Here is a 25,463-nt window from a genome sequence, read left to right on the forward strand (position 1 = left end):
GGTCCCTGCCCCACCTCCTTCCCTCAGCGTGCTGCATCCCTGCTTCTCCCTTTCCCTTCTGGAAGCGCTTGGGAGGTAGGCAGAGGAGCGGGGATGCAGTGTTCTTGGTGGGGAGGAGGTGGGGTGAGGGGAGCCTGGCTGCTGGTGGGTGCAGAGCACCCACTAATTTTTGCCTGTGGATGCTCCAGCCCCAGAGCATCCACAGAGTCGGTGCCTAGGTCTGCACTGCCAGGGAGGCAGCACACGACCACTCTTGCGGCTTCCCTTTGCTTCCCCCTCAGAAGTTATGGGGAAGCAAAGAAATCTGCAGGGGGGAATGAATTCTACACAAGCGCAGTGATGCAGAATTCCCCCAGGAGAGGGGACCAAAGACTGAGCCCCCCCCACCCCCCCAAGCCGCCCTGCCCTGGGTGGGCAAAGCTGAAGCCCAAGGGCATCTGCTCTGGGCAGGGGGCACGTAACCTTAGCCCTGGGCTGTAGGGCTCGGGCTTGCTGAGGCCCAGGGCCAACACCAGCCTTGGTGTCCCCATTAAAATGTTTGAGAACCCTGGCCTGACTGACTAGTGCGCTGCCAGCGTGGAGCGCCAGGCAGGGAGCCAGGCCGCCACAGCTCTCGAGGCCGTTCCCTGGGGTGGACTAAGGACACACAGCGCTAGCTACGAGCGAGTGGCGCTCAGGCGAGAGCGGCTGCAGCCCGCCAAGCCCCCACCCTGGCAGAAGGCTAAAGCCCGCTCCCCAAGACCCTTCCAGCCCCGTCCTCCGCGCCCTCCTCCCTCTGAGCCGCTGGCAACCGTTTCCATGGCGACCAAGGCCCGCCGCAAGATGGCGGCCGCGCTGAGGCGATCTTCGCATCGTTTCTCGGGCAGCCCCTGCCCGCCATGATCACTGCTGTTCTCTGGGCGCTGCTGCTGCTGGGGTCTGAGCGCCCCGCTGGGCGGGCGCAGACCCCGGCTTCGCCAGGGAACCCCGGTGGGTGCTGTTGGGGCCCTGGCAACTATTGGGGAGGGGGGTCTCCCGCCTGGCTGCCATCCTCTGGTTTGCGGGGCGCTGTTCAGTTCAAACCCTGGGCAGGCCAGGCAGTAGATGAAGCGCAGACACCTGTGTGGGAGAGGAGGCCCAGAGATTATTGGGGGTGGAGGGGGCAGGCAGTGACCCGTGTGAGAAGTGGGGGAGGGGGCACAGGTACTCGTTGTGGGGTAGGGTTGCCAGTTTTGGTTGGACTATTCCTAGAGATTTACTCACATGACAATTCATTAAAGATTAATCTTTAATCCCTGGAGACTCCAGGCCAATCCTGGAGGGTTGGCAACCATAGTGGGGGCAGTGGGCAGGCCCAGAGCCTTGTGGGGGAGGTAGGGTGAGAGTCCAGAGAGCCCCATGTGGGAGGCAGAAGATGGGGGGCAGTGTGGAGGGGCCCGAGACCTGTGGGGGAGCGAGGAGGATGGGACAATGGGGAGGAGTCAGAGAGACCACTGAGGAGGCAGGGTTAGGGTAGTGGGGTGGGGTTACATAGACTCTAGGGCGTGGGGCGTACAGACTGAAGATTAGTCAGACCCATAGGAGAAGCGTAGAGGACGGACACTCTTAATTATGGGACAGGGCTTGTAGGGTCAGGTGCTGGACAGGTCAGGGTCTTGTGGCTCATGGGAGAGGCAGTGAGAGTTAACCTATGACTAGTGGGTGTTTATAGATTTTTGGAGATGGATTGCATGGGGCTATTTGGTCATAGAGAATGGGGGACAACAAGGAAGGGTCAGAGAAAGCCAGAGGTCTCTCTCTCGTTATGGGTGTACTATGGTAATCTGGCTTTGAGAAGTGACTCTTCAGTGTGTGAAACCAAAGGTGCTAGTGTTGCCTGGAATATGTTGACATCGGTAAATGTTCCTGGATACTAGAAGTTTATTTTGTAGGAGGAATAACCATATTTTTTTAGGATATCAGAACTTTCTTTTTAATATTTAAAGGCTGCAGACGAGACTCCATAAAATACAACGTGTGTGTCCAGAAGAGTAAGAGAAATTTAGAAATAGCCCTCCTTTAGGGTTGTTTGGGCTAAGTTTAAATGACCTGTTGATGCCTTCAGGGAGATTTGAGTAAAAAAACCCAAAAATCTGGTGGGCTACTATTCTTTTGGGCTCTATGAGAAATTGATCTTTGTTTATTTTTAATGGTTTAAATTAAACTTAGAATGGCAGGAAAAAAAAATCAAGACGTGTCCTCCTAATTTTGTAATAAATATAAGATTTTGAGGATGTTCTGAATATTAATACAAATTTGTTTTCTTTTTAGTCTTTCAGCCTTCTTTTATCCACATGTCTGGGCCCACAGTCAGTTCATTTTTAGTTGGGAATTCAACAGATGTTGTTCTGGGTGTAAATGTAATTCATGTGAACACTGAGACAGGTGAGATCACTTAAAATCATTACTTTTAAAAATTACAGTCAAATAAATATTAGTTGAAATCTTAATTCACTTTCTGTTCCTAAGATGATTGGAAGGAAAAGTATATACCTTGTTTTACAATTGCGCTGACCAAATAAGGCCTTGATCCTACAACCAGCACTGCACAGAACCCCATTGTCTCCACTGAGGCTTCATGTGGACATGGGAATCGGCCAGTGAGGCAAGGTGGAGGTGATTTAAATCACGAAGTGAAAAGCCTCAATTTAAATAACTGATTTTCATCAATTTTTCCATTTGTACTTCAGTAATTTTCTAAAGAAAGGTGTATTCTTAGTGTTTCATATAACCATTAAAAACATGTTGATTTACAACTAAATAGAGCCTACACTAGATTTGGTACACATGTTTGATATCTACAAAAGGGTACAGTATAACTTTATACATTTATTTAAGCAGCTATGTAGCTTAATATTTTCAGATTCTTAATTGTACATTTTTAGTACATTACAAAATGGTGAATAATATATTGCTTATTTACTAATATTGTGCCATATTTGTAAAGCTTGACTTTCAAAAGTTAGATGGTTTCCTCCTGCTTATTTCTTTATAGAGAAAAGCAGCCTTTAACTCAAAGTTTTTGACAGAGGCTCATTGATTCAGCATATTTATTTTTTATTTCAATGTTGTAAGAGATTATAATAAGAGGCCTTATTTTGTATGGAATTCAGATTTAATTTTAAAAAGGTTTTATTTTTAAAAAGAAAAACTTATTATAATTTAAATAACAAAATTAAAACAAATCCAATTTAAATAGATCTGTGATTTTTATCTATTCTGCCATATAGAGCCAGTTGCAGGATTGGGGTTTAACTTTGCTCCATGGGTAGATGAAAATGACGGAAAGCAGCAAAACAAATTTTACCTTTTTTTTTTTCTTTTTTCTTTTAAATCTAGGAGTGTTGCCACTCTGCCACTGCAGTGGGAGTAACAGATATGGTGAATGGAGTTTGAATGTTTCTCGTGGTATGGTATGTAAAATACTGATTCTTCACTCTAAAGGTAGGGAGTAGAAGTTTGGTGTATTAAAAGTTAATGTGAAGCTAATTTAATGGTAGCATAAAGAATACCCATGTTTGATTTCTTGTCTTGATCTCTTGATTATTCTTGGAATAATCATTCTTGTGGACACTGAAGATCCCATGACATTTTTCATAAGAGTAGCGGTTTAGGTGGTTTATCCTATGTCAAAATTCAACTCTCATAGTGGTTGCCTGCTGCCCTCCCCCCAGAAGTAGATGCACTTACTATCTGTTTGTAGTTTGTGATGGGGATTGAGATCTTTTGAAAGGTATTATATAAGAATGAACGGTGCTATGTAAATGCTAGACTATCACTTTTATTTATTCTTACGAATTCTGGAATTTCTGTGGGATACCATGATTTGCTTTGCTTGTGGTCAGCCAGAAGTGTTTTTCTAAATTGATGCCTTGATGGACAGCAAAATTAGTCCAATCCACAGCTGTCAGGACTCTATAAGAAATCAAAAATGAATCCTTTTGCTTGTTTTAGGTATGTGCATGAGAGTTTTGAGGTAGTATAATTCATTTAAGCGTGAGCAGACATCTGTGTAGATATGTTAATAAATTCTGCATACATTTCACAGCTTTCTTTACCTCCAAATCTCAGTGCAGACCTTTGTCCCATACAAATATTTTTTTTGATACAATGATATACAGAGGCTTCAATTTACAATGTCAGTGATGCTTGCCCTGCACAAAGCTGATGCAGGGTATAACTAAGTATAATCTAGTAAATTTAAAAATAGCTGTCAAACTTTAACTGATATTTTTCAGAATGTTTCCAAAGTGACACTAACCTTGATGAGAAACCTGCAGTTGTGTTTGTCTAATGCAACTGATTGCTGCCTGGAGCCACTTTGCGTTGTTGAGACTCTTCAAGTTTCTGCTTGCCGTGGTTCAACAATGTTGGCAAATCTCCTGATTCAAGCTGAAATATATGCCAACTCTTCCTTTACAGGAAATGTGTCAGGTAAATGTTTAGGTAGTTAAAAAGAAATCAGTATCTTGGCTGGTTCCAGTTTCATTTTTGAATATTTGTATGTGTTTCTTGGCACTTCCCAGTGTGCTAACTCTTGTTGCCTCAAACTTTAATGTATTTATAATTTATAGACAAAGGATTAAATCAAACCAAAACACTCGTTAACATCAGTTGCGCTAGCCAGAATTTCACCTCGTAGTTTATCTAACGTCTGATTTATTTTAGCAGTCACTTTCCATCTGTTCAGTCTTAATGCAAACAGGATTCTTCTAATCTTTTAGGTTAGACATCTGAGATGTGAAGTTGCCTGTTAGAGGGGAGTTCTTAGTGGGTTTGGTAGGGGTGGGTTTGGCCCAAAATGTAAGGTAATTGGAAAACTAGAGATAGGGCAGCAATAAAAGATCCTTGGTACTATTTGTCAATATTTAAAAAAATAAAATGTATAAGGTAGGAATAACCTTTAACGCCTACTTTCTCTTTTTTCTTTTTTAAAAGAATGTTGTCATATAAATCTGTTAGTGGGATTGCAATGCAAATGCAAATGTTAATTTTATGGCCTAACTTTATTTTATATTCCGCTTTTATAGAAAATGCAACAGTCATCCCTAACCAAGTGTTCCAGCCCCTCGGCTCTTGTCCTTGTAACTTGACAGCTGGAATTTGTGATATTCGTTGTTGCTGTGATCTGGTACTGATTACACATTTAATTTTTAAGTTATTCCCTTTAAAGTTTTTTGTCACCAGAACTCTTAGTGGACTTTGCTGTATTTCCCTAAAATAACTGAGAAATTATTTGTTAAAATATTGTGCATTAGTATCAACTGTCTGTCTTTGAAGAGTAAATACATCACTTTTAAAACAATATAAATAGGGGACTTCAGTCACTAGAAGTGTCCTAGGCACTACATTTCACTGGAAACACTGATTCTGTTATTGCCCTCTGGTTTTTAATGGTAGAATTTTAAAAAGGGAAACTTGATATAGTGAAAACACTTAAAAGGCCACACTCCGCTCAAATGTTATGACTCTGCTAAATGTGTTATGGAATACAACCTTTGTGTCCGTATTTCCATTTTAATCTTAACTCCTAATAGTGCTAGGAGACACTTCTTAAATAACCCTGGTATGTACATCACCTGCCATGAGAGAGCATCCTTGGTAAAGCAGAAAAAAAGCCCTGTCATGTTAAACGACTTCCTTTTTTTTTATTTCAAGGAATGCACGCCAGATTTGAAGCAGTTGTTCAGTGGATCATGTTTTACTGGAGTGTTTGGTGGGAATGTAAACCCACCTTTTGACCAGTTGTGCTCTGTTCAGACAACGAACAGTGCTCCTGACTGGTTTCCCTTCTTGTGCGTACAGTCTTCTCTTAACAATACACCATTTCTTGGCTACTTCTACCATGGCTCTGTGTAAGTTTTAATAAAAAAAAGTCATAGTGAATGTATCAAATAGTTGTTATATGCCAAAGAAGTTATGCCACTTGTGTAATATGAATAATGTTGTTTACAGGAACTATTCAGAACCAACATTTTAAAATATATACATTATTTAAGTTTTATAGTGAATTGTAATTGTGTGTATGGATTTTGAGGTAATATGAAAGAGGGAGATTTGAAAGAGATAACGAGTAATTATTTGCATTGGATAGGTGATACACTAATCATTTATTTTTTTAAATTTGTTTGCAGTTCTTCATCTCTAGTTTCTTCATTTAAGATTCCTTTGCAAACTGTTCCAGAAAAACCTTTAAGTGGTTACAAACAAGGAGATCCAATTATGACAACAGAGAATGAGTATTTTACAATTCGTCAGGTAATAGCTTCATGTTAGCAGTATTTGGCTTTTGTTTTTTCTTTCTTTTCCTTATTTGTCTGTCTCACTGTATAAGAACAAAGACAGTTACAAGCAATTCTGTGACTAGCTGTTTTGAACTGGTGAAATACACTTTTCAACTAGCACAAAATTCACAATAAAAAAAATAAATATCGTCTTTCTACCATCAGTTTTTTCCCATATAAAATTAGTATTTTGAATTTAACCAAGAAAAATACGCTGTCAAAAAATATAAACAAATTTGGCATAACTTAAAATTTTTAGGGGTTCTTAACATATTTTTGTATTTTTTATATTCCCTGCTCTTTAACTGAAAACTGTTTATTTTCTATTACGTCAACTATCCAGGCTTTTTGTAATTTTCTTTACATTTTAGAATTTTCGTTTTAGAGGCACTGATTGTAGTTGGTCTACAAATCAGAGTGAAACCTTGAATTATATTGTAATATTATTGAAAGCCATGTTTTAAAATCTGATTCTTTTTATATAAATCATTTGGTCTAACAGCTTGCTTGTTTTGAGATAAGTATAGGTGGGCGTAGTACAGACACCATGTGCAATGAAATAGCTGTGTGCTTTTTAGCTTGAACAGTAGAGCTAGAATAAATTTCATCTTCGTATTCTTTTCTGTTGAACTGCATGCAGCGATCCATGGCTGGACAGTGTGTTGGAAACGCCCCAGTAGCATTCCTTCAGAATTTTGATGTTAAATGTGTTACTAGTCTGTCAGCTTACAAGGAAGGATTGTCTCATAATGTGGTGATAAACAGTGGTACTGGAGGTATGTTGTGTTTGCTTTGACAAAATGTACTGATATTGATTTAAGAATAGATATAGTGATCTTAAAGTCCTAAGACTGACAACATGTTATGATCTAACAACTGCTCACTCGCAAGGCATTTTAGCCATTCAACTGTTGACTGATTGGCTTTTGTAGCAAGCCTCCTGCTGTAGGGTCCCCAGATTCAGGATATGAGACTTTGAGCCTAGGGTATGACTTCCTCAGTGTCCCCTCTCCCACCAAATACAGATTTTGACTCCCCCTTCCCTTTGAGAAGGGTATGAGAGCATCCCTTTCATGTATTCATAGTGTTGTAAGAGCTTTTTTTCCCCCAGCCAAGGGCAGATACTATCCTCCCTTTAGAGTTAGCCATAAGTGGCTTCTCTGTAACACTTTGTTCTCTTAGTGTAGAAAGCATTATCTCCTGGGTCTCAGATATAGAGTTACATTACCGCCTGGCCATTGTGCCAGCACGAGGACAACATATCTTAAGTTGTTTGCCAATAAAATTTCCAAGGTAAGACATTCTCTTTACAATGTAAAACACTCCCCCCCACCTCACTTCTTGTCACATGTTGCACTTCTGTGGGAGTATATTAATCATTCAAAACACCATACATTATTATTTAATAAGAAAGATCTGATTATAATTAGAAAATTGAGTGTCAGTATCATTACTGCTCTTCTGGAAATGTGTATTTGTACAACTAGTGGCTTAAAGTGTCTGAGCCTAATTCAGTCTTCCTGTTGTACCTGTGTATTTGAGGGCATTGTTTGGGTCCGTTATATTGCTCTGGATCTTAATAGACAACTCAGCAAAAATAGCTTGTTTTGTAGTCATGTAAAGCATGCTCTTTCAGAGGAACCTGTTGTGGTGTAACGACTGTATAGTCTTTTACTGAGAGCTGCTGGTTTATTTTCTAACTCATTTTTTTATAGTTTAATAAATCCTCTACCTTGGATGAGGAAACAGTATGAGGCTGTGTCTCACTTGCTAGTTAGACTTGCTGCATTTACTGTTTTTTCTTGTCAGACACCATCCAACAAAATGTGATCTATGGGAATGTAACTGATGTACGTAACTTCATCACTAAACCAGGTATGTTTTCTGTACTCATGTTATTCTTACCATCCTTAAATCAACAAGGAGTTGATGATTAAGTTAAGATGTTGAAAGAGATCTTTGCAATTACCTGAAACTTAAAAAAACCCCCAAACACTTTTGTGCTATGCAAATTGAAAAATCTTAGTCTTATCCATCTCCCTTTGAAATCTATGTAAAGAAGTCTATTGACTTTAGTGGGAGTTGGATCAGACCTCTAGTCCTTATACATCTTAGCCAGTAGCAAAAGTAATTTTATAGAACAAAAAATGAACAGTTGTAATGGAGTTAAGATGTAAGGATCCATTTGGCTATCTTTAAAGTTTACACTCAAGTATAACAGTTGAGCCCCATCCACATGCAGATGTAAAGATTGGTATTTTGAAAGACCTCCTTTCTCATTAAATGCATCTTACAGCCAGATGATCTACACTTTCATGTAGAAGATCTCCTGGCTAGAAGAGTGCATCATAGATGCTCTGCACTGGTATGGTATCATAGTAACTAAAACTAAAACAGAGGTGTTTTTGTTTTTCAAAAAAAGTTAGAATGAAGGCTGTTATGCCCAAGATTTTGTTAAAGATAGATTTTCTATAAAATGCAATTAAAAAAAAAAACTTCCTTAAGGCATAATAACCTCTTTCATTAGTATGGTTTCCATCATTTGAACTTTTCTTTTCTTTGCAGAAGACATTCAGAATACTGAGGTTTTATGTATAAATGTAACCTTTGCAGAATATTATATGTTCATATGGAAAGGCAAGACAATAGAGGAAATAAATGTCACAGTCCTCATTGGAGAATTATGTGATGGAGGTACTGTAATGCATCTCTACAAAATTGCTTATTCAGAAATAGTTTTTTTTCTCACAGCATACAAGTTTTGTGAAAAATACTTTTAATCAAACATCAGAAGACAATGCAGTTTGAAATAGAATTTTCCATTGGGCTAAGAAGAGCCGGGTGGTATCTGGTTGGTATATTATTTGTTTTAGGGTAGTTATTTCTTAATCAATGATTGGAGGTTGATATTCAATGTACTGTTTACACAAAAAAAGGCATGTCAGTGGCCTGCATTGCTGGATTTGAAAAGCTTCACAAAAGGTGTTAATCAGCTTCTGAAATCATATATGAATATGCACAATCCAAGAGTGTGGGTCTAAATGGCAGCTGCTGGTTGATGTGTATGTCAGTTAACAAGACTTTTGTGACTGTGAGGGCAGTGGGGAGGGAGTTCAATTTTTGATGCATTGCTTTTTTAAGTAACAAAAGTATTGCAATGGACTACTTTTTTGCTAAGAAATTATTTACTTTTTCTTCTTTTAATAGAAATACTGACACAGAGATTTTCAGTAAACTTTGTAAGCTTCAATAGTACTAATACAACAGAACTATCTGGAAATCCAGGTAATACTACTCTGTTTTACTTTAGCTTCTAGTGGCTGATTGGGGGGGGCGGGGGAAGAATCTTTTTTATTGATAGCCATAACCAGTTATGCCCAATTCTGTTTACAGTATCCCTCTCATTGTTGTCCTAATATTGATCATCACAGCCTCCCTGTTTTCTACCCTGTCACTGATAATATTGATAATGCTGAAAAGTATCATCAGATATTGTGGAACTAAAATATTAGGGTCTGATCCTGAAAACACTACCAGACATAGTGCTTGCTACGATGAGTATTCCCACTGAAATGATGCATTAGCTGTTTTCATCCTAATGCTCCCTTGAGTGTTGAATTAGAATCTTGTTCTGTGGCTGCATAGGAAGATAGAAGAGAAGAGGCTTTCTTTGCCCTCTTTCCTCTCTTCCATAGTGCAGCCAGCTAACACAAGGAAGAATTTGGCTCTTACTGTTTTCTGAAAGTCATTAATACTCTGTTTGAAGTTAACCATTCTTGCTGTAATGAAAAGTTCTGTTTAGATGTGAAACTGAGCACCTAATCAGTCAATTAGGGTTCCCCAGAACTGTAGGAGACAATACTTCTAGCAAAATGAGAAGGCTTCATGATTATACTACTAGGCACTTTTAGAAAGCATTTTACAAACACTAACTAATCCTCACAACAGTCTTATGAGAGAGTAATTGAGACTAACAATAATACCTAGCTCTTATACAGTGCTTTTCAGCAGTAGATCTCAAAGCGCTTTACAAAGGAGGTCTGTATCATTATCCCCAAGGTCACAGAGTAGCCAGGGAGCCAAGATTAGAATCCAGTAGTTCCTTGCCTTCATTTCTGAACTCCGTTCACTAGACTATGGCACCTTTAAGAACTTGGGGAGTTTTATGTATTATAAAAATGTTTGTCAATGCTGATTAATTCTTATAAAACTTTCACAGTTTCTCCTTCTGTGTTTAGGTTACCAAGTTGGCAAACCTGTTAGAGCGGTAAATATTTCTTCTGATACTGTTACCACTCTAAAACTTTGGCAGCCAGGTACTACCTTTTGATATACTGTTTTAATCACAACTGCAATATAAACCAAAAATACTCTAACTTTATTATATTTTGCTTCATCTTTTTGGATGTTGGCCTTCCCAGACTGCTCTGAGTTGCTAATCTAATGTTTCTTGGAATTTAAATAAATTTATAATAGAAACTCCAAATACAAGTATAAATCAGATTTTCCTGTATCATAATTATATTTTGTATATAATGCTCTGTCTTGAATAAAAGACCACTACTGAAATACTGGAAAAATATACTAACAGGTAATATGAAGTATTGTCATTTATATGGAAGTGCAAGACATAAGCAATAAAACAGAACTGAAGAAACTGTAATTTTTAAGATGCTACAAATTAAAATAGATGGACGCTTAAGATAAATAGAATTTTAGTAGTACTGTATTTGAGCTAAACTGTTTTAGCATTCTAAATCAAAGTAGCTTTTTACAGATTTGCAAGCTAGAGGCTGAAAAGTTGATATGAGAAACACAAATGGATGTTTTCATTTTGTAGTTGGCAATGGTTTGTGTACATCAGCAACTTTCACACCAGTTCTGTTTGGATTAAATTCGCTATCTGGATGCATTTTAGAAGTGAATATTAATGAAGATTGCGGTCAGTTAAGGTGAGGTACATGTGGGTTGTCCTGTCCCGTGTCGTCGCACACCCCCCGACCTATTCATTTGTGGCTTTAAATTTTTATAGAACTCTTATCTGAGTATTCAAAATAAGAAACCGATGCACTTTAACTAAACTTGTTGTTGTTATATTGGTGGGGTTTTTTTTGTCTTACTATAGCCAATGCTGCAAAACATTCCCATACAAGCCTCTTATATCCACACATTCATATTTTTCTAATTACCGGTATGTAACTTTGGGCAGGGGGCGGGATAGCTCAGTGGTTTGAGCATTGGTCTGCTAAACCCAAGGTTGTGAGTTCAATCCTTGAGGGGGCCATTTAGGGAACTGGGGGTAAAGATTTGTCTGGGGATTGGTCCTGCTTTGAGAAGGGGGTTGGACTAGATGACCTCCTGAGGTCCCTTCCAACCCTGATATTCTATGATTCTATGAAAATGGCTATTTTTAGTGCCTTTTTAAAGGGGATTTTTTAGTAGTTTCAGCAAATTCTTTAAAGTTGTTTTGGAGTTGGGAGAATGTCAATAAAATGAATTTTCCCCATTTAAAAAAAAGACCTATTTTTTTCCCCCTGGAATAACTCAAATAGCTGAAATTTGTTTTCTGTTAAGTGCCTGCACTGAGAATTTTGAAACTACTAATAAATATCTCTTGTTAAAAATCCCCATGGGGCCCCATTTCTATAATCTCTGAGGACTCCACAATCTTGAATGTATGTATTTATCCTCACAACACTGTTTGGAGCTAGGGCAATGCTTTTATCCCCATTTTACCGATGAGAAATGGAAGCATACAGGAAATCTGTGAGAGAGTTGGGAGTCAAACCTAGGTCTCCAAAGTCCCACATTAATGTTCAAAGCCTTCCTCTCTAGTAATGGGTACTTAATTACAACAAATGCTGGATACTCTTGCTTTACATCTCATTCAGAAAATGGCCCCTCCAGTAGTATAGCAGCTTATTGCATCATGCCTGGGCATGGAGTTTACTGGTTCAAAAGGAAGTGTGTCACCTTCCTGAGTCATCCACATCAATTCCAGCAGCACTTGGGTTTTCATATTGGATCTCCTGTACAAGTACTGACAAGATCTAATAAAATCACAGCCCAGAGTGCTGTAGATATAGGTTTATTTGTAATGTATTACAACATGAGTGTTTTGCAGGGAGGATGTAACTGATAGATTTAATTCATTAATACAAGCTACTCATGTTGGGAAGAGAGGCAACTCAAGTTACAGTGATCTAAATGACTTGGTGGAAATAATACGTAAGTCAAAGCTTCATCTGTTATCTGTATCTTAGATTTATATATATTTTAGTTTTACTTTAAAATATTCTAATCATATTGTAGTTTCTCTTATAAAATCATAGTAAAGGTGTATGGTAACTGTTTTAATTTCAAGTGATGAGAAATCCTCTTTTTCTGTGTACATGCAATGCCATCCCCCCACATTCAATATAAATACTGATACTATGGGAAAAAAACTATGACAATGAAGAAATAAAAAATGTCAATTTATGTCGTGTACAGATTGGTAAAATTTTCTTTTTCTGCCAATCTCAGGATTTCATGTGGAACCTCTCTTTTATCCAAGGAGGAAAAAGGCATTTTTGTTATATTCCTATGCAGTATTTAGTAGTATCTCACTGCATTGTGATAATGTTTAAAATGTTTTTAATATTTTTTTTTTCTCAAATCTAAGTAACTCGGTTTTCCTGAATAGGTTTAGATCCACCTAATCCTAGTGCAAATGCAAGTGTTGGAAATTTGAATGGCATCTGCTCAGATATTCCTGCTAACCTTAATATTCACATAATCACTGCTGATGTGGGTGCAGTAGAAGGGATTGCACAGGAAGAGATACTCGGTGTACAGATCAGGTACAACAGAATCATGGTGGTTGTTATGTTTCGTTAATATTGTGTTCAAGTATAGTTGGACACTGTTGGGTAAAAGAGACCAAAATATGTAGATTTAAAAAAAAATTGCTTATAGGTTTTTCATGATTATCTAGGGTTTTGTTTGGGTTTCCTCTTCTCCATGGTGTTTGCAACCCAAATCCAACTGCTCTAGTACATAATCAGTTTTGCTTTCTGGTTAGCTTGTTTTCATTTCCAAGGTGAAATGTGCAAAAAGTAAATTATTGGTGAAAGATAAAATAGACTTATTAAAACTGAAACAATTAAAAAAAAGTCTCCTCCAGTGTTGCTAGCAACAGCAGTAAGGAAATGTATTACTTTAAAATATTATTTTAACCTGACAGTCTTTTTTAATTAGCAGCCATGTTTCTCTCTGCTTGTAAATAACTTTACTTGTGTAACTTCACTTGATACACATTTGTAGCCTGATAAGTGGAAAAACTCCAGAAGAAAATAACCAAAACTCATAAGTTTCAAATGTCAAAAGCTCATGTTAGCAGTAAGTTTTATACATTCCATCTCATTAGATGAAGATAATATAAATCTTTTTATAGGTAAAATTTTCTATTGTATATATGCTAAAGTTGTGTCAGCAAAAATTAAAAATAAAAAAATTAAAAAATGTATCCACTGTCCATGCAAAATGAGCATTTGTTTGGACTGGCAAATGTGCATTGCTGCTTAGGGATCCTACCTAACTGCTGTTCTGAGTACTGGTCATAGCTCTGATACTGACTGGCTGAGTTACCCAGGGCAAGCCATTTAACTTCTCTGCAATTCAGTTTACTGCTAGGTGACATTGGCATGATACTTACCTGAATCACAGTGTGATGTGAGGCTTCCATCAATATTTATTAAATACTTTTTTAGCTATGATGAAAAGACAATATAAAAGTGAAAAGCATTTGTATTAAACTCAGTGTATTGAAATTTTAATTAGGATCAAGGAGAATGATATTGCCTAGCTCTGATTAAAATAGAGAATAATTAATAAAATTATGAAAGTGCAGTGCAAGAATACAGCTGTAGATACACTGTAAACATTATTAAAAACCCTTTATAAGATACTGCAAAGAGCATATTTGATATTTCCCATATAAATTACACTGATTGTATGTTAATTTTCTTTCAGTTTTTCAACAGTGATATGGCAATTCCAGTGTGGGATTATCTGTGAAAATAAGTCCAGTTCTCTTCCTATCACTGCTTCAGTCCAGTTTATTAAAGTACCAGCTCAACCACCCATTCCAATGACAAGGTAACTTTTTATAGAAATCAGATATCTAACATTGACTATGAAGAAATACCAAATTAAAATAGCAATAATAAAATAGTAAATTTGGTTTGCCAGAAAATAGTCATTAGGTTTCAGGCCTGGTTAGACTGCACTGAATCACAGCTGTTCTATCAGTTAAGTGTCAGTTTCTCTGAAGTGCCTTAAATCCCACTAAATCAGTAGAATCTCAATGGGAGTTGAAGAGTACTCAGCATCTAGGTTCTCATCCTGCAACGTTTACTCATGTGACAAGTCCCTCAGTAGAATTATTTGTGTGAGATTCTCTCAAATGGATAATGGGTGCTGGATCAGCCCCTAAACTGACAATTGCCTTGTAGATACATTCAAACAATTACGTTGTTATTTCTAAAGCATAGTGTTTGTTCTCTTGCTACTAGAACCATAGAATTATATATGGAAAGGTCTGTTAGGTCAGTCCCAGCAAGTCAAGCTTGTTTCTTATAGTAAACTGTATATTGCTTTGTCCAGTCTAGTTTTAAGTTTCTTAAGAGATGAGACTTTTTCAGGAAACTATGTTATGGACTAAAAGTTCTACCATAATTTTTTCCCATTATATTCAACCTAAATTTTCCTGTCTGTTTCATCCCAGTTCTTCTGGTTTAAAGCCTTAGTACTACCCCCAAAAGAATCCTCTTTGTTGGTGTAAATCTGTGCTCATCACAAGAAGGAACATTCCCTTAAATCATCCCATGGCTAAAAATGAGAGATTGATTAGAAAGGAAGTCTTCAGGTTTCATGCTTCTGTTTTAATTGATCTTTCATGAAAAAATAATTTCATGAAGAAACAGCTGCAAGATTATTTAATCCAAACAGGTTTCTAATTTGTTTTTCCCTTTATTTGCACTGGTGCCTGGTTGTACCATAGCTGCAATTTAAGTTTTTTTTAAACTTGTGCTTGTAGATTTCAGATTAACTATACAGAATATGACTGCAATCGAAATGAAGTTTGCTGGCCACAACTCTTTTATCCATTGACATGGTATTACACAGGTAAAAAAGTAGTGTGTGTGGAGTACAATGTATTATCAGGATTTCTTCAAATATTACAAAAATTCAGTAAAATTACATGATGCTTTGTAATAGGAAAGTGAAGTTCTCCTGTCTTTTGGAAATTGCAAGCTGTAAAGTATGTTTGTTAAATTGTTCTTTACTGTCCGTGATTGGATTTATATTGCATCTTGGCAGGTAAGTGGGGTAAAAATGAAGAATAGTTACCAGACTCAGTACTTTGTCAGTTCGCTTGGGATTTTATTGCTGTTTTAGGGAGAGTAAGATTCCTTTTCTAGCCCCTTTCAAAGCTCTCTATCCCCCTGTGGCAGGTCGATGACTCACCAGCACAGTGCCTTCTGCTGATTGTCCTAGGAAATAACTCTTGCAGCCCAGAACACCCTCTGCAGGCCAGTGTCTTGCCTGCCACTGGCCCCCCATGTTCCTCTGGGACCTTGGTGCCCCTTTATCTTGGGGTGCTGCCCCCTGGCAGTGCCCCACACTCTGGATCTCCCCTCCCAGGGGAACCCCACCCTCTATCCCCACCTTGCCTCAGTGGCTACCGCCAGTCTCCATTTAGCCCCGCTCACTGGGGCAGATGGCAGTCTGTAAACCACTAATCATTGGCAAGGGGGGTTGGATCAGCTGTCTCTGCCTATTCCTGGGCTGCCCTTTTGAACCCTAGTACCCTTTTATGGGCCCTTAACTCGGCCTGCAGCCTGGGGCTCCGCAGCTCCCTCTGCTCTTTCCCAGCACTGATCCACCCTAGGTACCCTCCTCAGCTTCCCAGGCATCCAGGTCCTTCTCTCTCTAGAGAGCTAGAGAGACTGTTTCTCTTAGTCTATGGCCCTCAGCCCTCTTATAGGGCCAGCTGTGGCCTGGTTGGGACATGGCCCCACCTGTGGTTGCTTCCTCCAGTCAGCCTCGCATTTCTCCGCCATAGTCCTCTCCAGGGCTGCTTTAACCCCCTCGGGGCAGGAGCGGGGTGACTACCCCGCTACATCCCCATTCTGTTTACTTTTCTTTCTGGCCAACCTACTTTATAAAAAGAATGCATGGCTTGCTCTATAATACTGGCTTGTTAGTCTGTCAAGTTCTGTATTCTGCCTTTGCCTGTAGCATTTGGCAACTTTCAGCTAATTGAGTTAGGAACTCCTGTGTTCCAATCCAGGCTTTGCCATTTTGGTAGATCAGTTAACTTTTCAGTTTTTCCATTTGTAAAAGATGAGTATGATCTGCTTAATAGGGGGTTGTGAGGATTAAATAGCTGATGTTTGTAAAGCACACTAAGGCACTGCTCCTGCAATGAGAACTGCAAGGGTACAGAGGACTGCCCCTACTGTTCACAGCACGAGATTGAGGCCTCAAGTTGTTTTGTACTACATTCTTTTATTCAGGTCCATGTTCAGTTGTAGTCTGTAGCTTTTTATCTTTAGCTAATGTTTAATTCAATATAAAAATAAAACTTTAGGGCCAGGATATTTAGGATATAATAAATCCTTATATTTATTTAGATTTTTTTTTTCTTTCAGGAGAACCATACTCTCAGCGTCTTGCCAAAGGCTTGATACTGGCATTTTTCTTTCTACTCGCAGCTGTTCTGAGTAATCCTTGGAGCAGAATCCTTAAAGTGTGAAATAATACTACAGTTTAAAATTTGAGAGTATAAAGAGAACCATTTTATTAATGTGTTTTTTGACACTTTTGTATTCAACCAATGTTTCAATAAGTAGTATTTTTATTATAAATCTTGTGAAAAAAGTAATTTCTGGATTTTGTATATTTTTATATAAATACTCAGATGTAAAATTAATGTCTGTTCTATACAGAAAATGGTTGCATTAGTTTTTAAAAAAAAAGATAATCTGTTAATTAAGGGCTAGATCCTGTAAATGGATCTGCCAGAGTGCATTCCTGTGACATTGATTTAGGAGGTAGACTGCATGGGTGGATTCATACCTAAACTGTAAGATGTTTGAGTATTTACTGATAAAAGATAAAAACTTCAGTTAATGATTAATTCAAGTACACAACTAGTGTTCTCTAAGCAATTTAAGATTGAGCTTTACAATTAATTTAGTTTTTCCAGTTTGCTGGATCACTCTGGAAATAAATCATTTGGAATACTAGCAATAATCCCAATGAAGTTGGTTTCCCATTTTAAAAAGCATCATCTAAAAAGCTGCTATAAATGCCTTATCAGATTTACAGTAGTAGTCACTGTGTTTATTTCCCTTTGTGATGTTAATTGTTGTTTAAAAATATATCTGCAAAGGAAAACAATTTCTCCTTCTGTACATGTTAACAAGAAGTATTTTTTAAGAAAATAAAAAACAGCCAATTCTTTTAAGATCAAATCTTGTTTTTCTTGCTTTTGCTGGATGACTCTGTATAACCAGTGTGGGAATGTGATGTTCTCAACTTGCCTAGGACTGAGAGTCACCTTTACCCCGCTGCCTCCAGTGAGAGAGAGGCTTGCTTGTGCTTAACTGGGGGTCAGTGCCTTGATACCCCCAGTCTGTTAGCCATCCAGACAATCTTCTCTGAGTCATCCTAGCTCTTACTCTGTTTTACAGGTTAACCTTAGGTGTATTCCAGTCCTCAAGCCCCTCTGACGAGTTCCCATGTAGTGTTCAGCCCTTTATGCACTGAATACTCCCAGAAAACAGTATACACACCAGCTTGAATGATTCAGCTCAGGATCAGCTCCTTGTACAATACCTCAGCACTGAGATATATTTGTAGTGAAAACAATCATAAGTTTATTATCAAAGATCAAGATTCAAGAAATAGTGAGTAAGGATAATGGAAACAGAAGGGTTACATATAAAACAAAATTGATACATGATTTCTAGAGACTAGACTTAACAGGCTAAACACCTGGCTAGAACGGTTTTCTCACCCAAAACCTCTTGCAGACATAAATTCCACCTCCTCCCCCCCTTCACAGGTGACTTCTTTACAAAAATATGTATGTACTGTATGTTGTGGTTTGAAGTAGATACATTTAGAAATATCCAGTTACTGCATAAAAGCAGGAATTAAGTCTAGGTTTTTTTTTAAAGTGGGATATATTAAAAATTGCCAGGAACCATTTAAAATTTAAGTGCTCTTATCTTATGGGACATGATAAAAAATTACAGCTTACTTATCTCATCTGTCTGTCTAAAAGTATATAGTCTTTATAATCTCTCCTCACTCCTCTTTCTAAGCAAAAATATTTTGCTCTTCTAAATCTGTTCTTGTATGGAAGTTTTGCCATCTGTCATAGCTACTGGATCATTTTAGAGGCAGAGGTGGAGGCATCTGTTTCAAGTTTGGACAATTTGAATGAGATTTTAAAGAAAAATGATTGAGTAATGGATATGACGGTAAATATCTCATGAATAAAAATAGTAATTATCTCATTAAAACACATGGCTCAAAATCTCATTTTCATAAGGGAGAGGCTTTAAAAATGACTGAATTTTCCCAGTTAAAGAGTTTCCTTACCTCCAATGGATGAAATTTAGAGCAGGCCTGAGAGGTAATCCAAGACTATGAGGAAAGAAGGGGGCAGTTTATTTCTTTGCTGCTGAAGCAGATTTTCTGTCCTTGCATCTCCCTCCAAAGGGCCTGGGGATTTACTTTAATGCTAGTTTCAACGTCCTCCCCTTTGGGGTGAAGGAAAGTGTTTTGTAGTTTGCTGAGGACTGGATCCATTTGCCACATCCTTGGGGATTAATCAAGCCCACAACCATCCCTGATTTACATTTTGCTAAACCCAAAGCTGGCTAATGAGGTTTTCCAAACCAAACTGCTATTTTTCAGTCCCCTCTTTGTTAGACATAATAGGCCCAAACTTCAGTGGTTAATTTGAACCTTCTTGAAAACTGTGTGTGTGGGAGATAAACTGTGACTCAGATGGGAGCTGCCTCGGGGGTCTAGTGAAACTTTCCATGGGGGTTTTCTCAATTGAGGGTGCCTTTAGTAGGGAGAAAAGGTGTGTTCTTAACTCGAGGTAACAAATACAAGATTAAAAAGCAACAAAAAGAGTCCTGTGGCACCTTATAGACTAACAGAAGTATTGGAGCATAAGCTTTTGTGGGTCAATACCCACTTCGTCTGACATGCATCTGACAAAGTGGGTATTCACACACGAAAGCTCATGCTCCAATACATCTGTTAGTCTATAAGGTGCCACAGGACTCCTTGTTGCTTTTTACAGATCCAGTCTACCAGGCTACCCCTCTGATACTTAATACAAGATAAACGCCTGGTGAAGACAGGGTAGTTGTAGTTTTCACACAAGTTCGCAGGCCCCCTACAGTTTTAAGGCGCTCTGCTCTGCCAAAATCTTTGGGGCTTTATGAGAGAACCGACCCGGCTCAGGGGTGTGGCTGTAAATCCTGAAAGGAGCCAAGGCTCAGTAGTTTTCATCAGGGTTTAGCGAAGGCACATCAGCCCCCGGGGGGAGAATGGCGGTGAGCTGGCTGCTCTCTGCGGTGCAGGCGGACACCTCGCTCCCCAGCCAAAGCGCCGGGCGAGTCCTGAGCCCCGGCCCGGAGCGCTCCTTCGCAGGCGGCTCGCTGAACCCGGCTGGCGGCTGCTCTGAGAGGCGCCTCCGCCCTAGCTCAGCGCCCTGCCCCTTTCCCCGCGCGCTCTGCCGCTCGGCCCGGGGGCGGGGCGGAGGAGCGCCGGGCTCGCCGCCGCTCGGCCCGCGCTGCCCCGGCCCGCTGAGGGGGAGGCTTAGACACCGGAAGCGGCTGGAGTTGCTGCTCGCGGACGCAGGAGCTGAGCTCTCTCCATGGCCCCGGGGATGGGGGAGCCCGCCGAGTCCCGCGGGAGGCGGTCGCGCTACAGGGCCCGGTGATCCTCGTCAGCCCGTTTGGCGTGTGGGGGCCGGGAGGCCGCAGCCTCCACCCCACGCCGGCCCAGGGCTCATCATGGGCTCCCTGTTCCGCAGCGAGAGTATGTGCCTGGCCCAGCTCTTCCTGCAGGCGGGCTCGGCCTATGAGTGCCTCAGCGAGCTGGGCGAGAGGGGCCTGGCCGAGTTCAGAGACGTGAGTATGGGTGGGGGGACTTCCTATCCCCTCCTGCCCATCTTCTCCGCCCGAGGGACCCCCGCTTCCTGTCCCCTTCTCCCCCCGCTTCCTCTTCCTGCCCCGTCCCCTCCCCCGAGCCTCGCCTTCTGACTCCTGCCCCTAGTTCCGCCCCCATTCCTTCTCCGGCCTCATCCCCTCAGCTCGAGACTCCCCTCCTGCCCCCATTTCCCCCCCCCGATTCCTCTCCTCCCCATCCCCTCCCCCTGACACTCCTCCCCTCCTGAGTCCTGCCCCCATCCCCCCGATCCCTCCTCCTCCCCATCCCCTCACCCTGACACTCCTCCCCTCCTGACTCCTGCCCCCATGCCTACTCCTCCTCCCCATCTCCTCACCCTGAGACTCCCCTCCTGACTCCTGCCCCCATTCCTACTCCTCCTCTCCCATCCCCTCACCCTGAGACTCCCCTCCTGACTCTATCCTCTCATACCAAGATGACTACTCCTGACAACCCAACAATCCTTCTCATGCGCCATCCCTATGGGTTATGGGATTTTTCAGAGAAAATCAGCCTGATTCTGGAAATACCAGGATGTGAGCAACAATATCAGGCCTGGTCTACACTAGGAAATTAAGTCAGTATAACTCTAGTTACTCCGGGGTGTGAAAAATCCACATCCGTGAGCAATACACTTAAACCAACCTACCCTGGTGAAAACAGCTCTAGGCAGACAGCAAAATTCTTCTGTCAACCTAGCTACTGCCTCTTAGGGAGGTGGATTATCTACACTGACAGGAGAAACCCTCTCATCATGGTATGCAGTGTCTTCTATGAAGTGCTACAGCATTTTAAGTATACACAAGCCACCAGAGACTGAGGGGCAGCTGGCATTTATTTTATGCTTTTGCAGTGAGGAGACACAACCATATTGTGATGTGATGATGGGCCTCTAAATAGATATTATCTGTTAATGTCACGCAACATAGGGTATATCTACACTAGAAACTTCAAAGCATTGCTATGGGAATGCTCCCCGGGCAGCGCTTTGAAGTGTGAGTGTGGTCGTGCCCGAGCTCTCTCCCAGCGCTCCTGGTAATCCACGTCCATGAGGGGATTAGCTCTGAGCACTGAGAGCCTGTCTACACTAGCGCTTTAAAGTACTCAGACTTGTTGCGCTCAGAGGGGTAATTTTTCACACTCCTGAGCCAGCAAGTTAGAACGCTATAAAATGTAAGTGTAATAGGCTTCCAAGAGGTGGGATAATGCTTGGAAAATTGGAATAGTCCCAGAGATGTTGGGTTGGGTGGCAACTCAAAGATCCACTTATGGTGTAACTAATCATTGAAATTTCAACACACACTAGCAGATAAATTTCCTCTTTAACTGTCTGTAGTAGCTCCATAATCTCCTGAGGCAGATCATAAATTAGAGATGGAGAAGACTGATTAGATAATTCACTCCATTTCCCTGCCACTGGAGGGAAAATTTGTGCATATGGCAAAACTACCTAGATTGGTGAGGAACACCAATGCCTCTCCTCGTCCCACAGTTGCTTTAAAGTGACTGTATGGGAAACACCCATTTAATTCTAAGGGAAGGTCAGCAAAGCAATGCCTCAAACCTTCCAAAGTCTGTGTCAACACATCCGGGGAGATTCTTTCCTAACCCTGGCCCAGAGGTCATTTAGGCCTTGATTTTGTAATCAGATCTAGGTGGGTGAACCCTCACATCCACTTGGAACCCCTTTGATTTCAGTCTTGGAGTATATGGTCTCAATTATTATGAATGCACATCCAAGTGGTAGGCCAGTAGAAGCATCTGAACTGTTTAAAAAGATGCAGAGTTCATTTTCTGATCACATCAGTATTGCAGATGGTCTTTTTCTGCCAGTTTTAAAGCATACCTGTTTCTGGAGGTATAGGCAGAATTTCCTTTAGCAGGTGAAACCAAGTCCCTGCCTAATGTAAAATAGAGGTGGTCAGTAGTAAATTTTGTTTTGTTGTTTGTCTGATTTGTTGTGATCTTTGCTTAATGGCTGAAACTTCAGAATTTTTTTTCCAACTGCCTTTCAGATTTTTTAATTAGAAGTAACTTCTGAAGGGAAACTGGAAAGTAAATATGGTAGATAGGAAGAAAATGATTTATAATAATTACTATTAACACTAAAACTGTGTTTAAAGACAACTTGTGCCCTGTCATCCAAATATCATTTTAGGGTATGATTCTGCAACTCTTGTTTTTGTGAGTAGTACCATTTGAAATCAATCCTGAAAGGACAGCTTGCATGATTAAGGGTATTATTGTCAGGCCCTTAATTTTTAGTGCTGCAGAGAAAAGGAAGATACAATACATACATATTTTCAAGCCGATAATACAAAAACCATGATGATAATTCCAGCCCTAAAGTTGAATACACATCCATGAACACTGCACATACAACTTACAACATTGGGAAAGTAGCTTTGTAGTAAAATGAAGTTTCTATACTTGAATTCACTTTCAGATTCTACTGAAGTTCAGTGACAAAACTCCCATTCACTGCAGTGGGTGAAGGGTTGAATCCTAAATCTGCCTGTCTTATTTGGAGTCATAGGGCCTTAAATTAAAAAATAAGTAAAAATTGGAATGGTTTCTCTATTGGATGTAATTATTTCTACAGTCTGCCAAAAAAGAGGCAGAAGGTTTTGATCTGTTTTAATTGAATTTTGTTGTTTGAAATCCCTTTACATCTTCCTAAATGAAGAGGAGCATCTGCTGGGAGGAGTTACCTTCCGTGGTTCTAATTCAGTTTTAGTATCACAGCAACAGACTTCAAATGAAACAGTGCTGGTTGGCAGTTATGGGCCCTGATCCTGCAAACTCTTACACACGTTATTAGTTTCGTTGGATTGTTCATGTTTGTAAAATTGTTGAGCACAAGCGTTTGTAATATTGGGGCTCTAAAGTCGATGAAGCAGTTGTATTTGGCGGAATTACAGTTGAGATAAATATTTAATGAATATTTAATGAGTATTTTTCCTCCTTCACCCTCAGCTCAACCCCAGTGTAAGTGTATTTCAGAGAAAATTTGTGGGTGAAGTGAAGAAGTGTGAAGAAATGGAAAGGATACTTGGTAAGCTTTGATTTAATATTTTTCTTTATCAAACTAATCTCTTAAGCTGTGTCTTTACTTTATGTAAACTTTAATTATCAGAGTACTACTACATTAGAGATCTTATTTATCTGTGTTCTTTTATTATGCTGATCACAACAGAATCTGAGCACTATGACTTCGAAATCTGAGACTTTCTTTTATATATTCTGTAGCGTCTATGATGGTTAGAAATTTGGGAATCAGAATGGTTCAGGGAATTGGTCACTGTACTGAGAATGAAAACAAATAGATGTTTCTTAGACTGCGTAGCAACCGTAGCATAGACTATGACAGCTACTGTGCTGCAGCTGTGCCATTGTAGTATCCTAGTAGATGCTTCCTCCATTGGCAGAAGGGTTTTTTCCATTGGTGTAGTTAATCCACCCCTCTGAGAGATCAACAGAAGAGTTCTTCTATTGACCTAGCTACATCTACACTGCAACCTACGTATGTTGCTCAGGGTGTAAAATTTTTTACTGGCCTGAGTGACATAGCTAGCCAATCTAATTTTTAGGTGTTGACCAGGTCTTATTTTGCTATTGACACTTTGTGTTACCTTGGGCAAGTCACTTAACCTCTCTGTGCCTCCATTTCTCCAGCTGTAAAATGAGTTTAGTGATGTCTGTTTATCTCTCGTCAGGGTATGCAGTGTAGCAATTCTATGAAGTGCTACAGCATTTTAAATATACACAAGCCACCAGAGACTGAGGGGCAGCCATAAATATTTTTAATAAAACACCTGGGGTGGTAGAAGAGTTTCTAAACCCTATTGCTGGTAAATTACTGCAACTGTTTCAACATAAATTCTGTTTAAAATTCTGATTAGGAAAATGGAACTTTCTCTCTAGAATGAATTCCTTAGTAATTAAGTATATTAGTGCACAAGGTGACCTTCAGTTATTGAACTTTCAAGCACTCCTGAAAAATAGCCTTCTGTGCCCATAATTACATTCACATGCTAGTGGATTAGTGGTAACTAGGTTTTTTAAATTGAGTTTCAGCTTGCTTCCATATGTTGTTGGAAAAATATCGTAAATTCTCTTTATGGAAATGTTTTTGCTAACCTCTTATGAGCTGTTTGTTTAGGTCATGTAAAACCCACATTCTTTTTGTAGCTGTCTCAACTCTTCCATTGCTCTGCATGTTTTACATTTATTGTCAAGGCTACCCTTGCCCCACCTACTTTGAAGGATCTTCACTGCACACACGGATCAGTGAGCAGGACATCAGTTTTTGCAGAAGGCATAATTAGGGGAAGGGAGTCTCCTGAAGAGGTATCATGAAATGTTAAAAGTTTTCTGCAAAGACTTAATGGCTGAAGAGATATAATTCCACAAATACTTAAAAATATGCCTTGTATTTTAAATGACCTCCCCCCCCCAAATAACTCCATCACCTTGTATCCCCTTTAAAGGTCCTTAGTGCTCAGTAGCTCGAAAGACTATATCAGAATCAGAAAAAGATAAGGTCTCTAGAGCCTGATTTTGCAATATCCTTAGCGCCCTCAATGACTGCTGACAGGGTGCTCCGTAGCTTTCAGGGGGCGTTCAAGCAAGTTTGGACCCTTAAGTAAGTTATCTAGGCAATATGTTTTGAAAAATGTTGCATAATACAATTCTTTTTCCAATCCTTTTTCTGTTCTTACTCCAGGATTTCTAGTTCAAGAAATTAAGAAAGCTGATATTCCTCTTCCTGAAGGAGATACTGCTCCTGCTGCCCCTCATCTTAAACACATGTTAGAAATCCAGGTAACTCTTTAAATAATTTTACAGAAATGAAAGGGTAGGATTGGATCTTGGAACTGAATTTTGATTTCCTTCATTTTGGAACAAATCCTGAGA

At 39.9% G+C, this 25,463-nt stretch overlaps 1 protein-coding gene across 1 annotated transcript in view; it reads left to right on the forward strand.

Moving 5' to 3' along the window:
* Positions 1-425: 425 nt before the first annotated feature.
* LOC123351118 (V-type proton ATPase 116 kDa subunit a2-like) overlaps positions 426-25,463 on the forward strand; it is a 47,104-nt gene continuing 22,066 nt past the window's right edge. The window contains exons 1-21 of the mRNA XM_044990327.1: positions 426-969; positions 2,290-2,403; positions 3,358-3,431; positions 4,257-4,452; positions 5,049-5,149; positions 5,677-5,873; positions 6,153-6,276; positions 6,943-7,078; positions 8,112-8,177; positions 8,868-8,996; positions 9,510-9,587; positions 10,541-10,618; positions 11,143-11,254; positions 12,427-12,530; positions 12,988-13,144; positions 14,316-14,441; positions 15,382-15,470; positions 17,000-17,100; positions 19,958-20,509; positions 23,523-23,601; positions 25,273-25,370. Coding sequence (XP_044846262.1) covers positions 879-969; positions 2,290-2,403; positions 3,358-3,431; positions 4,257-4,452; positions 5,049-5,149; positions 5,677-5,873; positions 6,153-6,276; positions 6,943-7,078; positions 8,112-8,177; positions 8,868-8,996; positions 9,510-9,587; positions 10,541-10,618; positions 11,143-11,254; positions 12,427-12,530; positions 12,988-13,144; positions 14,316-14,441; positions 15,382-15,470; positions 17,000-17,100; positions 19,958-20,509; positions 23,523-23,601; positions 25,273-25,370 — 2,802 coding nt within the window. The 5' untranslated portion in view covers positions 426-878. The remainder of the gene's footprint in view (positions 970-2,289; positions 2,404-3,357; positions 3,432-4,256; positions 4,453-5,048; positions 5,150-5,676; positions 5,874-6,152; positions 6,277-6,942; positions 7,079-8,111; positions 8,178-8,867; positions 8,997-9,509; positions 9,588-10,540; positions 10,619-11,142; positions 11,255-12,426; positions 12,531-12,987; positions 13,145-14,315; positions 14,442-15,381; positions 15,471-16,999; positions 17,101-19,957; positions 20,510-23,522; positions 23,602-25,272; positions 25,371-25,463) is intronic.

Source organism: Mauremys mutica, chromosome 16 (assembly GCF_020497125.1).
Source record: "Mauremys mutica isolate MM-2020 ecotype Southern chromosome 16, ASM2049712v1, whole genome shotgun sequence".
NCBI classification, from domain to species: domain Eukaryota; kingdom Metazoa; phylum Chordata; order Testudines; family Geoemydidae; genus Mauremys; species Mauremys mutica.